Here is a 14,860-nt window from a genome sequence, read left to right as displayed (position 1 = left end):
TATGGTTCTTTGTGGTGGGCGGGCTGGTGGCCTGGTTGCTGGGGGGTCTTCTGGAGCACGGGCTGGCCCTGATGCACTGTCCTCTGGCTGATTCACTGGCTGTCCCTCGCCGGTTTGCCCTCCGGCCCCCCTGTCCCGGCGCTTGCCCCTGGTGCCTCCCCTCTTCATTTCCTCTGCCTTCTCCACGCTGGTCCTTGCCTCTGTGCGCCGCCGGGGGTCTCATGGGGGTGGTCTGCTTTTTCGCCGGTGTTCGGAGTCATGGCTGGCTCCGGTGGTTATCTTGCCTGCCGGGTCCAGGACTCCTGCAGGCTTCAACCGCTGCTGAGGCACTCGCGCCGGGATCTTGTTGTGCTAGGCATGGGCCCACAGGCTTGGTTAGGGGCATTGTGGCTTCTCGGTGTCACTGGGTCCCTCTTGCCCCTCCTGCAGATGTGTACAGCTGGCACTTCTAGGTCTTTGCGCACACTCTCACACACTTGCACACACACTCAACTGCACACTCTCACACACACCTGCACATACACACACACCTTCTCTCCCTCCTTACTCTCCTCTGTTTCTTCTACCCCCACTTAAGACTGTTTACCTGTGAATTATATACATTTGCAATTGGCCTGATCAGTTGTGAAGGAGACTACCTGCCGGGATCCTGGCCCTTTCAAGGTTTCTGCCTCCTAGAGGCAGTTTTTCATTGCCACAGTGATGTTGTTATCATAAGCTCTTGGCAGGGAACTAGAGCTGCACTTGTAGCATAGAGCAAGTTTAAATTAACAATGTAAATAATAAACCATGAATCCACATATTAAATATTTGTAAATAATACAAAGATTACTCACTTATACACATTTAAATGTAGGCTGTGCAGCTCTGGTCCCATCAGGTCCAATATTTAATGAACCACAACAACAACTAAGCTCAAATAAGCTATCAGTGGGAAATGGTTGTTGGACAATGGATACCTAACCACAGGTTGAACACAATACTATTATAACCTGTGATTGTTATTTTTGTTTTTCTCATATCTGTTTGTAACTGGTGAAGGTATGCTCGATAAGAGATCGATAAGATGTTGTATGTCCTGAGAAATCTTCTGTGGAGATGGAACTTTACCTGATTTCAAGGCTACTGGATGAGTGAATAGAAATGGATTGGTTATAACTATTGTTATTTGAGGTTGAAAAAAATTGCAGGTTCAAAATTCAATCTGTGATGTCTCCCACATAAAACAGGCAATATGCAGCCAAAGCATCCGATGATACGACTTTGCTCAAAGGGACATTTGCATTTGAATGGAAGAAGCGTCCGTCACACGCACAACAACAACAAAGCAGCGGCGCGTTCACCGGTCGCCGGCGTAGACGAATCGTCACATCTTGACACCTCTCTCTGTTTGATGAGCCGACAATGGGACTTGCAGACATTTCCCAGGACTTCTGCAAAGTTCACTTTCAGATTGTTTGTGGACAAAAATGTGTGAGAACAAGGAGCCTATGTGGAAACAGAATGGCAAATTTATTTATATCAGCTCATTTGGAGAGCTTTTCCTCCAAGATGAAAGAGTTGGTGAGGAGAAGTGTGCATGTGTGTGTGAGCATTTTTAGGTGTGTGAAAAAGGCTACTAATGAGTCCCATGCACAGAAAGAAGGGAGGGAACATGTTTATGTGGAGCATCAGTCAGTTCAACAAACATTGATTCAGAGAAGAGAGCGATGGCTTCGTATCAATTTATTATGATACTACATGTTTCATTAAGTTCTTAAGAAAAAAGATTAAATGTGTATCATTCAGCGCCTCAGCTGTGAGTGGATTAGTGGTTGGTACATCAGCCTCTGAGCAAGAAGTTTGCAGGTTCACTTTCAGCTTGAGGCAATCTCTGTCTCTCTACTATTCACAGCCCAGGAACATACACAGATTGATTGAATCTCCTTGCCCTAAGCTGCAAGCAATCCCTGTGACCCTGATAAAGGAATATGTGGTAGAAAACTAATTAACACCAACCATCAAATTTTTTAGCTTTAAACATCTTTAATGAGTTTAAAGAACCGGTTTGATGACTACAGATGCAACAAACTTGTATTTGCAAAAACCCTTTAACTTAAACATGCATTGAAATAATTGGGCTATTAAAAAAATATAATACACTGAATCATTTCTCCCACTCCAAATCCAAGAAATCTCCAAGACAGATCCCATCACAAAGTCCAGGGTGTGTCCCATCTCCTGTCATTCACCGGGAGGAAGCGCCTGCACCTGAGTTTGCCTTTGACAAAACAACTATAGCCGAATGAATTTTCCAGAATTGTATTCAGAATCTAATTTGGTTGGAACAGATAATCAGATACCTTTGCACTCTCAGTGTTCACCTGTAGTGTGCTCAGTAAGAGTAGGACACTAATCAATCTGTGACAGTGGAGCTCTAGATGCTCTTCCAAAAATATAGTGGAATAACCTACTTAACCCTTAACATCTGATATCTTCCATGTCTCTCTGTTTTGTGTTTAAGTACTCTTACCTGCATGATAAAACAACAGACTTTAGAGCAGTTTACATGAAACTGTGGATTCATGTGTTTGAAACTAGATGAAAATAAATCTTTTATACTATTTATGTCTAACTTTACGTTGAGATCGGGGTCTTCTTTGGTTTTTGATCCACTAAAGTGACTTGGTGACACAACCCAGATATGTTGTACAGATGTGTCAATGTTTTGAATTACATAAATAGCCATTCCTATTTACTTCATTGTACCATTGATCGGATCTATATTTGGGATTTTTTTGCTGAGGTTAGTTTGTCTTTTTTTTTAATACAACATTTACATTTTCTAAACACTTTCTGACTTTGACATGTATTTTCCAAGCACTTTAGTTCCGCTTTTTAAATGAGCTGGAATTCAAGCTTGATGGCGTCATTCTTTCCCCCTCCACTTTCCCTCTCTCCGTTGCCATCTGCTTCTTTTTTCCTCCATTTGTTGTTGTGCGCTTGGTTTTTACAACAATTTCACACAAGGAATCATAACAACAGAAAACATGGTCAGAGGCTGGAAATCAATTGATACAGACGGACAACAGTGCACTCAGCGAACATAAAATGGTCAGAGTTGGAAGGAGTCTGGGCTCAGGAGAGGACAGAAACATTTAGGAAAGGTTAGCACCAGGAAAGCCTTTCCATCTCTTGCTCTCACTGCCACTCACCCTGAATCGATGTGCCAAAATCCCCCAAAGCCAGATCCTCTTACCGCCTTATTAATTATTCACCCGGCCTCTTTTGTACACTACTCCTGTTTACAAGCATGGCCTGGCCCAGGAGCCATATAGCGCCTGTGTCTCCAGACCAAATATGTTGATTACTTCGTCCTTTAGCTCAAATCTTCAGGCCTCACCGTGCTCGCTGATTCACAATCTTGCTGACAGGGCATCTGTCAGGTTGGCAACAGAGAGACGGTTAAGCTGATAGCCTTGAGCTCTGAAAACGAACAAGAGGAGACGAGTCCACAGTCGGCGTCTGTGAGGTCTGTCGTCTGGCGGAGGACACGGCATCTGGCTGTCATTCCCTCCTAATGGGCATCGACACTTTGCCGGCTAGAAATCGCACCGAGGTGCCAACGCAGAGAGCAAACTTGTCCTATTTTCTATTTCGCACAGAGAAAAAGTTGTAACCTTATTAGGTGCGGGACAAGATAGACAAGTAACTCGACAATTTACCCGACACAAGCAAACTTGATACAGAAGCGGGTTATTCAACATATCAGTCAAGGGCTTGTTTGAGGAAAATAGATTTATCGCACCTTACGTGATTCAACATATCCGTCTTTTAAATCATCAAAGGATCATCCTCACATGCTAGCAATGAACTACATCATTGCATTCTTTACTTCAGTGATCATCTCACTGACATAACTTAATTTGGAGAAAACTAAATATAAAAACTTTTCCGGTCTCTCTAAAGACAAAAATCTGTCTCAGATTTTTATGTTTCACTGATTATCCACAATCGCACCTTAATACCTCATAGGTAACACAAGTGACAATGTTCAATCTTGTGTTGCCTGCGAAAAGCCTAATAAAGCCTTTAAAAAAATAACTGTTATTCACAGCCTACTATTTCAGGTTCGGGCACTTCATATGTCGCACTCAGCAAACATCTTTTGTAAAAACGTGAAAAGAATTTCAACTCTGAAATTAAAGGACACTTTAATGACACAATAAACATTAGCAAAAAGACGCATGTGACCTTTACCTCAAGAGATAGTGTGATGATGCTTCAAACTTCAGCCAATCAGAGACGTCGTCACTTGTAGTCCGGACACATTCAGTAAGGATGAAAGTCACGTGTGTCGTCAGACCAGTGCTGTGTCTCAAATCGCATACTAACGCACTAAAAGTTAGTATTTTTAGTGCGTTAGTGCGTCTCAATTCTTAGTATGCGAAATTTAGTGCGTCATGCACACTAAATTGGCGTACTAACACGCCCACAAAACTGAGCATGGTTCGATGGACACTAAAAACACTAAACAGCCGCCATCTTAGTGACGTTTTAAACGGAAGTTACGTCATATATAAATGCATATATATTCATATACTACAGGTGTATTTTCCGCAGCAGTAGAAGGATAAACACGTCTTCGGTGCTGATACCAGCTTAAATATCTTGCGATTATTTAGATTCTCACATTTTTTCTTTATTTCTTTTTCCAAAGTTGCAATACATGCTGCCGGCAGGTGTCGGCGATAGCGTTCAAACAGTTGAAACATCGTTAAATAGAAGTAGAAGAAGAAGCTGTCATGTGATCTCCGGTTAGTGTGTAGCAGCAGAGTTTGATTTGAGACATACTATCTGTGGAGGATTTGCGTACTAGTTAGTATGTACACTAAACTGATGCATACTAACTTCTAGCATACTAAGAGTAGTATGCGATTTAAGACACAGCCCAGGAAGTGATGGATGTATGCTATGATTGACAAAGATGGCCTCTTTGTTAATACAAATGTTTTTTTGTGTGTGGTAGAAAGTCTCCTTAATCACATAGTTCAAGTTCTGTTCACTCATAAAAAAAAGTTTTTTAAAAAGACTAGTTAGTGTTTGCAGCGTGTGACGTCATCACATAGGAAGTGCAGGAAATAGTAAGGCGGAGCGAAATGTAGTCTGAAGAAACTTTGTCGAAAGACTGAGCGTCTCTGGAAGTCAACCAAACTTGAGATGCAAAGACGTCACCTCAGGGATCAGATGTCTTCATTCAATGAGATGGTGGAAACTGCCAGAACTGATTACAATCGGAAACTGGAACCAGCAAATAAGAAAAACCCCAAAGTGTTTGACACGATAAATTCTTTCGTGTCTCCTGCTGCTCCAATAACCCGTCTTCTTTGAAGCTGACAGCGATGCATTGTTGAGATTTTTCATTGACAAAATGAAATTTATCAAAGAGAAAATCCCTCCCCTTGTGTGTGCAACCCCTGCTGTTACTGAGCTTGTTTCCAGCTTGTGGTTCTCATTTAACACTGTGACTCTGGCTTATATTTTGGCACTGGTGAGCAAGATGCTCGTCTGACATCCTTCTGTGTAGGCACTTCATTAAAGTGTTTGATGTAATTGGCCCCTGGGTGACCAAAATGGTAAACCGCTCCCTTTCTAAGGGTGTTTTTCCCAATGCATTTAAAAATGCCATTGTTGAGCCTTTGCTCAAAAAGCCAGGCTTAAACTCAACTGGCCTCAGTAATTTCAGGGCTATTTCTAAGCTCCCATTATTTTCGGAAATCTTAGTCTCTGAGCAGCTGCTATTGTTCCTGGATCAGAGCGACATCCATGAGAAGATTCAGTCTGGCTTCCGTAAACATCACTCTACGGAGACAGCTTTACTGAAAGTGTCCAGTGACATCATGACGTCGGCTGATTCGGGTAAATACAGTGTTCTGGTTCTCTTGGATCTGTCCTCAGCCTTTGACACAGTTGATCATCAGATCCTGCTGAGAAGACTGAGGGATGAAGTGGGACTGTCTGGGTCTGTATTACAGTGGTTCTTGTCATATCTTTCTGGGCGCAGTTTCAGTTTGTCAGCCAATCAAATAAGGTTTGAATTAGCTGATCGGTTGTGTGGAGTCCCTCAAGGTTCTGTTTAGAGATCAAGTAAATGGCTGAGTGGATACACTTTTCACCTAAATGGGGACAAAACTCAAAACTCTGGTTATTGCGCCTGATGATAAGGTTCCAGGGTTGAGTCAGTATTTGGTTGACTTAGGCCAGTCGGGCAAACTTAGCCTTAGGAACCTGGGTGTTTGACAAAGACATGTCTCTAGTAAAACACTGCAGAAAACTGACAGAAAGATCTTTAAACTTGGGAAAATGGTGTCACAACACGATCTAGAGATTAAAATCCGTGCGTTTTCGTCTTCTTGTTTAGACTATTTGAACAGTTTGTTTTTGTGTCTAAACAAGAGGAAGACTTATTCAACAATTCTTCAATCATGGGGATTATTTTATTGATTGGACTGAATGCCTTCTTATTATAAAGCCAATGAAAACCCTTTTCTGGACAGTATTTATCTCATTTGGTCTTATTTAAATACTAGACACATTTTTCTATTAAAGCTGACAGAGAAAATCTGGTACTTCAAGTAAAGCAATACTCAATTTAAACCAAAAATATATTTCTCACTCATTTTTCATCTAAAATATGATGAAATTATGGTTATAATTAAACATTGTGGATACATTTGAACAAGAAGATTCACGTCCTCGGCTGTTGGAAGATCCTCACTATGGAAGATCTTGAGGACACAGCAGAATCACCATTAGCATGGATCCTTCGTATCTAGCGTCTCGCCGTTCCTGGCAGTGATTTAAATTCTCGTTTGATGTACCGTTTGCTCGTCTGAGTTTGTTAGTAGATGGAGGTAAGACGGGGAGAAGGAGAGACAATCACTCTCAAACCTTGTAGTAAAGGAGTAGATTTTTGTAAATGACTTCACATCATTAACAGCTTCTCAAAACCCTAAAAATATCATTTTAAAAAACAAAATGAACAGATTTCTGTCTTATTCTGCGCAGAGCAGATAACTGGTTTGAACAGAGTCTCGTTTTTCACACAAAAGACTCATTGTTGAGAGTAGACATGTTGTTCTGTCCCTCAGAGATCGCATTTCTAACAAATACACAATGTAATGCAAAGTATTGTGTCTGTTGTACACGCTGACAGTGCACTTTCATCTGATTGTTGAGGGAGCAGAATGTTGTTTCCATGCAGGAACCATTGATATTCATGAGATTCTAAAGGAGAATGTTGTGGTTTTCGATTATCTTTAGAAATACAATCATGTGTACGTAAACTTGTTTTTGAACGATACTGTTTACAAGCAAATATATTTTGCGTCAGTGCAGTAATATTCACAGCAAACCTGATTATGCACGGATCATTCCACGATTCCCGTGTGTCACACATTCAGACTCTGTGTTTGTTGTTGTCAATTGTTTTTTCACAACTTGACATTATTATTATTATTATTATACATATTTCTTGATCTCAGTCAAAATTACTTTCATAAAAAAAGTCTGATCAATCAAATTCATAAAATATGTGTACATAATATTCGTACATTAAAAATAATCATAAATATAACATTCATATAAAAAAAAATTAAATAGGAATTTTATGATTGTTGAATAACATTTGACCGGGCAGAGAACAAACTAGACACTTCAAAACATAGAGAGCGTCAGTGGAAAATACACACGATAATAAAACACAGCAAAAAGCAGGCAGAGGGACTAGGTGAAGTAAGAACAACAAATAGAACAAATCCAGAAAGTCGAACAAGAGGAGAATACAAACAGGACATACCATGGAGCGTAGATAATAATCTGGCGCCTGCTTCTGGGTAAACCGTGGCTTTATACTCCTCAGTTGATGGTGTGATTGCTGAAGGGCTGCAGCTGTTGCAGCAACAGGCGTGGAGGTTCTAAACAAACTCAAACAAGCAGAACAAAACAGGAAGTGTTTCACTATTAGTATTTATGAATGCATTTCCATGCGTTTGTGTCTTCTCGTCTGGACTATTGCAACAGTTTGTTTTCATGTCTTCACTAGAAGGAGCTGTCTCGCCTGCAGTTGATACAAAATTCTGCGAGAATTCTGACCTGCTCTAGTAGAAGAACTCACATTTCCCTGACCCTTAAAACTCACTTCTTTCAGGATCAATTTTAAAATTCTGGTTCTTACTTTCAGATCTATTCATGGTCAGACTCCTCCTTACATCACTGGTCTGATCCAGCCTTACATCCCAGCTCGGGCTCTTAGGTCTGTGGATCAGAATCTACTGATGGTTTCTCGCACACAGTTCAGGACCAGAGGAGATAAATCCTTCCAGGCTGTTGCTCCTAGGCTTTGGAACAATCTTCCTCTCCCTCTGTGTTTGATGATCTACTGACTCCTTCTAGAAACATCTTAAGACATTTTTATTGCAGGCTTTTCCTTGATTTTCAGAGACTCATGTGTTGTTCTTGGTGTTATCTTGATCTTTTAAGTATATATTTTATTGAGTTTTGTTTTTATCGTTTAAACGCTTTGTGACCCTGGTCTGGAAAATCTCTCTACAAATATAATTTACTTACTTACTTAATTAAACAACATTTCTGTTCTTTTTGTTACCTTGTCGTTATTTTTTTTGCGATTCTTTGTTTACCTACAATTGTTTTAGTTTAGTGTGTAAACAATGTTATATGATGATTATCTTCCAGCAAATGTTTTTGGAGAAATCTATTACATTTTCTTTTCTTTAATCCACTACTCATGATAAATTTAATTGATCTAGAGATATTTTTTTCATTTTCTTCTAATTTTCTAATTCTTAAGTGAATGATTTCTGCTTGTTCCTAGTTTCTTTCAAGTTAGCCTTTTTCTTTGCAACGTTGCGACGACATGATTGACTGTGGAGTGGATCGTCAAGCCTTGGTTTCAACTCTACGTCCAGGACCTGTTCAGCCGGGGCTGTGCAGTCGCTGCAGTTGCTGAGCAGGTCGGTGGAGCCTCTGGTGGCTCATTGCTTCGCAGAGATAAGTGAGTTTGACGACGCAGAGAGGAACGGTTGAGCGAGAGCGGAAGATGTTAATGAATCCCTGTTCACTTCGCCGTCAATATCAACCGGTCGCAGACGTACCACAAAATGAATATTTAAGAGCCTCCTGATTGTTTCCTCTCCTTTAAAGACGGTCATTGAATCTTAATACATTTCTGTTTACAGCATCCGTAATCTAATTAAGTCTCACCTGAAGGCCAGTGACTGCGCATCCCGCTCAATTCAATACGACCAAGGTTGACAGCAAAGTACGACGTTTTCTAAGAGGAGAAAACTGGATCAGGTTCACCCACGACTCACATGCAAATCCATAGACTCTTTCCACGTATTGGAAAAATGGTTTATTTGAGGTCGAGATCTGCATTTTTATTGAAAGCTTGCAGATCCAAATTAAAAGCATGGGCGGACCTTGTGACCAAGAAAGCAGAAATATTATTTTGCAAAACAAAATGTGTTAATGCAGCTAAAAACCCACTACAACTAAATATCCAAATAATACTTAAAGCTTAAACACAAGATGTAAGGCTGTAATTTAACTTCATATATTGTGTTTCATGACTCAAGGGTAACATATTTAAATTGTGTATTACTTAATTGTTTGTAATTCATTTATTTTATTTTTAATAAACACCCGAATAAAAATATATGGTTTTTTTTTTTTACATACAAACATTTTCGGATATAAAGTGCCAAATAATAAAGTACATATCGTTATCAAAGAACACTTATTTAGAAAAAAGAAAAACACACAGAACACGATAGAAAACACTCTGGAATAGCTACATATCAATTATAGGTTACCTTGAATCAAAAACAGTTCAATGTTACACATTAAGAAATTCTTTACCCTTGGATTTTTTTAAAAACTCTTAAATAGATCTTGGACCTCTATTGTATTCATCAGTATGTGTCTTTTTGAACAAAACTCTCTTTTTATTGAGGTTTGTCAACCCGGTCATCCATCCCGGAAGTCTTTACCTCCAAGGGACTCGTTGTATAAACAAAGAGGGGCGTGATTACAGCTGGCTGGAGGAGAAGTGAAGACCATTATTATGTCATATTGGGCTCCGCTCTTGTAACCTCTCGTTCGCTGAGATTTCAGATGGGAGAGAACTTTATTAGCAATAACTTCAAAACATCATCATGAGTAACTCACTGCATCTTGGAGAGGAAGAATCCATCGTTTGAAATTGTGAGCGAGTCAGGAGAGTTGGAGTTCTACACAAGTTGCTCTTTAAATTCATTTCACATTTTCAGTTAGAAAAATTAAAATGATCTCAGCAATAGAGCTGTCACCTACCGGTAACTTGTAATTGTACGTGGTTCCACAAAAACATCACTGAATAAAAGCCACTTTGGTTTCTTAATGATAATTGTTATAATGATGGCTTAGCTCTATACAGTGTTTTAGAAAAAACTTGATTTTCTATCACATTCATACAATTGGTGGAAAGCTACAGGTCTCTCTACCTCATTCGAGGCATAGCAGGCGCCACAGGGGGGCATTCTTGGTCAACGGCACAAAAGAAACATGCTGTGCCAAATATGGAAGCCAGATGCTTGATTACCTGAAAATCTTACGGATTTGTAGCAAAAAGAAAGTGTTTTTTTCACCATGTGCTGAAAAATCAAAGACTTGAAGTGACAATGATAAAAACAAACTCACGATTTTGTCAAAGCATTTCCCCTTGGTCGGCTCTCGTGTGTCCTGTTTGTTGGACAGATGATCTGTAGATAAACACACATGGCTACAAAACATTGCTTCATGGCACAAAAGTAGATTTTCAAGAAGAGAATGTGTCTGAAAGTGTGTTTGAAATAAATGGATTTGTTTTCTGTGCAGTCAATCCTTTCATCCCTGAGACTTGTTGAGAGTCAGTCGTCGATGGTTTCTGGAGTTCTCTTGTCACACGTCTCTCAGACAGACGCTCGTCTGCCGCTCAACCTCGGCAGCATAAATCCTCATGGAAATGGCTGCAGGCTAATACAAATTGGACTCGACAGAAGATGATGCATAAGCAAAAGGAGGACGATTCGCCTCCTCAGTCTCCCTCGTCTGCAGGTGCTGATGGCACGAATCTGACAAAACCTGAGGATGAGAGATTTGAGGCGTCCGTCTACTCCTCAAATCTCTAGTTTCAACTGTCTCTAATGAATGGATGGCAGTCTGTATAATTTAAACCAAACCTATATTTATTTAATGCCGAATGGAAGCAGGTTCGATCCCAGCTGAAAACCTGGAAACTTGAAAAACCTGATTAAAAAATGTCTGCAGCAAAGTGGGAAATATTAAGGAAACTCTCTGTCTATTTATTAAGTTAATTTCAGCTAAGTTAAGTTAAAATCAGCTCATTAGGACCAATATGATGATTTTTATTTGCTTCATATAATTACCCAACATGTGTTTAGTTAGTTTGACCTTTTTCGCTTTTGAAAAGAAATTGATGGCGATAAATTTACCGTAGTAGCATTCCAAAGATAATCACTGTTCAAATGATTTAAGGATCCAGATGGTAATCCAGATACCAACGTTTTCTTTTAAATCCATAGATTTTTGAGTTATTTATAAAACAGATGGATAAACAAAGGACAGATAAACATGACAAAAAACATAACCTACTCTGCGAATAACTGTCTCTTATTTAAGTATGTAACCTGAAAGTATAATATTAAATTCTAAATAAAGAACTTTGATCTGTTCAGAGTGGAGTTGATGGGCTGGAGCTAAATGGTTGTTAAAGTAAAGCAGTGCAGAAAATTGGGTTTCCATTACTCTTAGAAATACGCACATCCCTCCTGAGGGATCAATAAAGTTTTACCTTACCTTACATCTAAAGTGTGTAACAAAGGAAATCTTAATGGAAACATCACTCAAAAGTTAGTATTAAGGAGGGTTTTCAGATCCATGTTCGGACATAAGGAGAGACTCGTAAACCTTACTCCAGGAAAATATCACTTCCAAACTTCACATTCTGAATCAAAAGTCAACTCCATCTTCCTTCAGCAAATCCTCGCGAGATAAGAGTTCTGGCTCCTGACCAAAATAACTTTTTAACAACTTTTTTGAACTTTCTGGTGTTTTGAGAATCAATGCTTCCTATGTGAAGTTGGAATTCCTGTTTCCTCCGGGCACTGACGTTGCCGTACACAGCACAGAAAAGACAGATTTATTTCAATATATCAAACCATAAACAGCACTTCTGTATCAATTGTTGACATCGGATTTTTTTTTTTCGACTGTAATAAATGAAAACATTTGATTTACAACCGAAAGTTTTTATGATTGAAATATATTGTAATAAATATAAATTGTATATAAATGTGTGAAATGTGAAAAATATTATTATCTAAATTAAATTAAATTGTTATGGTTGTATTTTACTTATCTTATTTTATAACGTTTAAAAAATATATATTTGACCTTTATGTGTTTATCTTAATATACTGCAAGAATAGGACTGATATTTTCTGGTTATTTTTTTTACTTTTTATGTACATAAATGATTGATCTAATCATCGTCAGTGGTTGATCCCATCAAGCCAGGGTCACAGCAGCAGGTCACTCACACGCCTTATAAAGACAATCCATGCTGCCAATGATGACGACGATTTGACAACACGTTTGTTTTTCACTTTGTGGGTGAAAGAAGGAGGCCACGGTGCGAACTGCAGAGCTGCACCACACGGACCTAAAAATATTCCATGTCAGTGTAATGCGGATCCCGAGGGGAGCCCCGTGATCCAGGCCACTCGGTAATGAGAGAGAGGGTCCTGCCTGCAACTGGTCCCCCCCATTGTCCTAGAGCTCCCTCCGGCTCAGAGTCCAGAGCTGGAATCCTACAGACTCATCCCTGGTTACCAAGCAGCGGCAGCTGGAGAGAGTGAGCTCTCGACCACTTAATCAAGAAATCTGTGTGTTAAAATGTTTGCATGGCTCAAAAGCTGAAGGGAAAAAAATCACAACAAGATAATTGAGAGATGTTGGACGGTTGCACAGTAATGACGGAGCCCTGGAGGAATAGATGTCTCGCCGAGTGTCCGTTTTGCAGTTTACTGCGGCAATTATTTCCCTGTTTTCTAAGCCAGGCACTGATATGCAGAAGGTCTGTGGAGGTCAATTGATGGAAGACGTGTCGAGGAAAACATGCAGCAGTTGTTGGTGGTGGTGAGTCAAACCAGATCCACAGAGAGATGATTCAGACCAACAAGCTTCGATTTCAACCCGCAGAGGCTGCATCAGTATCCTTTGTGCCCAACTACATGTAGTGACGTCACACAGACGTCACACTGAGTCATATTGTTGGATTTTACGAATACATATTTGTCTTATTCTAAGTTATTCTGGTTGTATTTGACTTATCATATTATTAATTATATTATAAAAATAATCATTTTACCTTGCTGTGTTGATCTTAATATATTGCAAGAATATAAATGAAATGTTAATATCTTCGATTAAATAGGAACAAATTAACAATTGTCAATATAATGTAAAAGTGCTTAAACTTTATTTTACACGTTTTAGTATCCATATGATGCAAAAAATTTAGGAAGAAATATATATAATTTAAAGTTGAATGTGCACTTAAACACATGTGTTATATATCATTTATCAAATACACGTTAAAAAAATTATAAAATAAAAACTAAATTGGTTTTGGTCACATGTGAATTGAACTATAGAATTTTATTTAGTATCTGAAAGAAATTAAATCATATTTGTGAAAGAAGGAACTTGCATATTTGTTTTAAATATTCTGTTATTTTGTAAATAATTAAATATATAATAGAATTGTGTTTTAGTATTTTTTTTAACATGACAATATATATTTCTAAGCAGGGAAATAAGACAAGAAATTCAAACCTTTACCCATGAAAAGAAAATTACAATTACAGCAACAATGTAAAAAAAAAGTTATTGATACAGAGAACAAAACAATTATTGATCAATATAATTGAGATACGTTGGCAATAAAATAATGAGAATAATACCAATCTGTATTTTATCTTCCATTTAGGGACAGCATCATGTCCACTTCTGTTCTGTTTTAAACCTGGATAACCTCTACTTCAGAACAAAAAACAACCACAAACTCACGTTTTTTGTTCAATCTTTTTATGAGCGTCGCCCGACAGATGACATCATAGCCGCTGCAGATGAAATGACGTTAAAGTAGCTGTCGGAGGCGTTGACCGTGTGATATAGAGTCGAGCTCAAAGCCAGCAACTATCTTGAATCCTTAACTGCTCATGAGATAAATATATTAATATCCGTGTCTAACTCCGGCCTCAACACACCCAACGGTGGGGAAATTAACGACGTTCCCAAACTGTTGTAAATGAATTTTTAATAAGTGGTTGTGATCCTACTCTGCAATTCCTACTTACACTACAAAAATGGCTGCCGTTGAAGCGCCGTCCTCCAGCCTAACTGACCCACGGAGCTGCTCACATCAAGCAATGTTTAGTTGAAATATACACTTTGTTTTGTCTCCGGTTCGCTCCGGCGAGAGTCGTCCGAGAGCGGCGGATCAGAAGGGACTCCTCACGGACGTGGGAATGTTCCTCTTGTAGTTTTTCACAAAGTCTGTTTTCGTGATAGTCTCATTGTTCTGTAAATACGTCCGAGTCATCAACTTTGCGGAGTTTCAGGTCTTCTCAGGACGCTATCGTGTGACCTGCACAGAAAAACAATGGAAGACAAATTAGAAACACCAGGTGCGAGAGGGTATAGGTGTGTGTGTGTGTGTGTGTGTGTGTGTGTGTGTGTGTGTGTGTGTGTGTGTGTG

The 14,860-nt window shown here is 39.2% G+C and overlaps 2 protein-coding genes across 2 annotated transcripts in view; both read right to left on the bottom strand.

The window, feature by feature from the left end:
- The window catches only part of zbtb40 (zinc finger and BTB domain containing 40), a 390,649-nt gene that overhangs the window by 21,420 nt on the left and 354,369 nt on the right, over positions 1–14,860 (bottom strand). The window lies entirely within an intron of this gene.
- Positions 14,296–14,860, bottom strand: part of tafa4b (TAFA chemokine like family member 4b) — a 33,490-nt gene continuing 32,925 nt past the window's right edge. Inside the window, exon 5 of the mRNA XM_087800477.1 lies at positions 14,296–14,749. Coding sequence (XP_087656603.1) covers positions 14,738–14,749 — 12 coding nt within the window. The 3' untranslated portion in view covers positions 14,296–14,737. The remainder of the gene's footprint in view (positions 14,750–14,860) is intronic.

Source organism: Callionymus lyra, chromosome 10 (assembly GCF_982586985.1).
Source record: "Callionymus lyra chromosome 10, fCalLyr1.hap1.1, whole genome shotgun sequence".
NCBI lineage: Eukaryota > Metazoa > Chordata > Actinopteri > Syngnathiformes > Callionymidae > Callionymus > Callionymus lyra.
The sequence above is the reverse complement of the archived record's forward strand: the minus strand, read 5'-3'. Positions and strand labels throughout refer to the sequence as shown.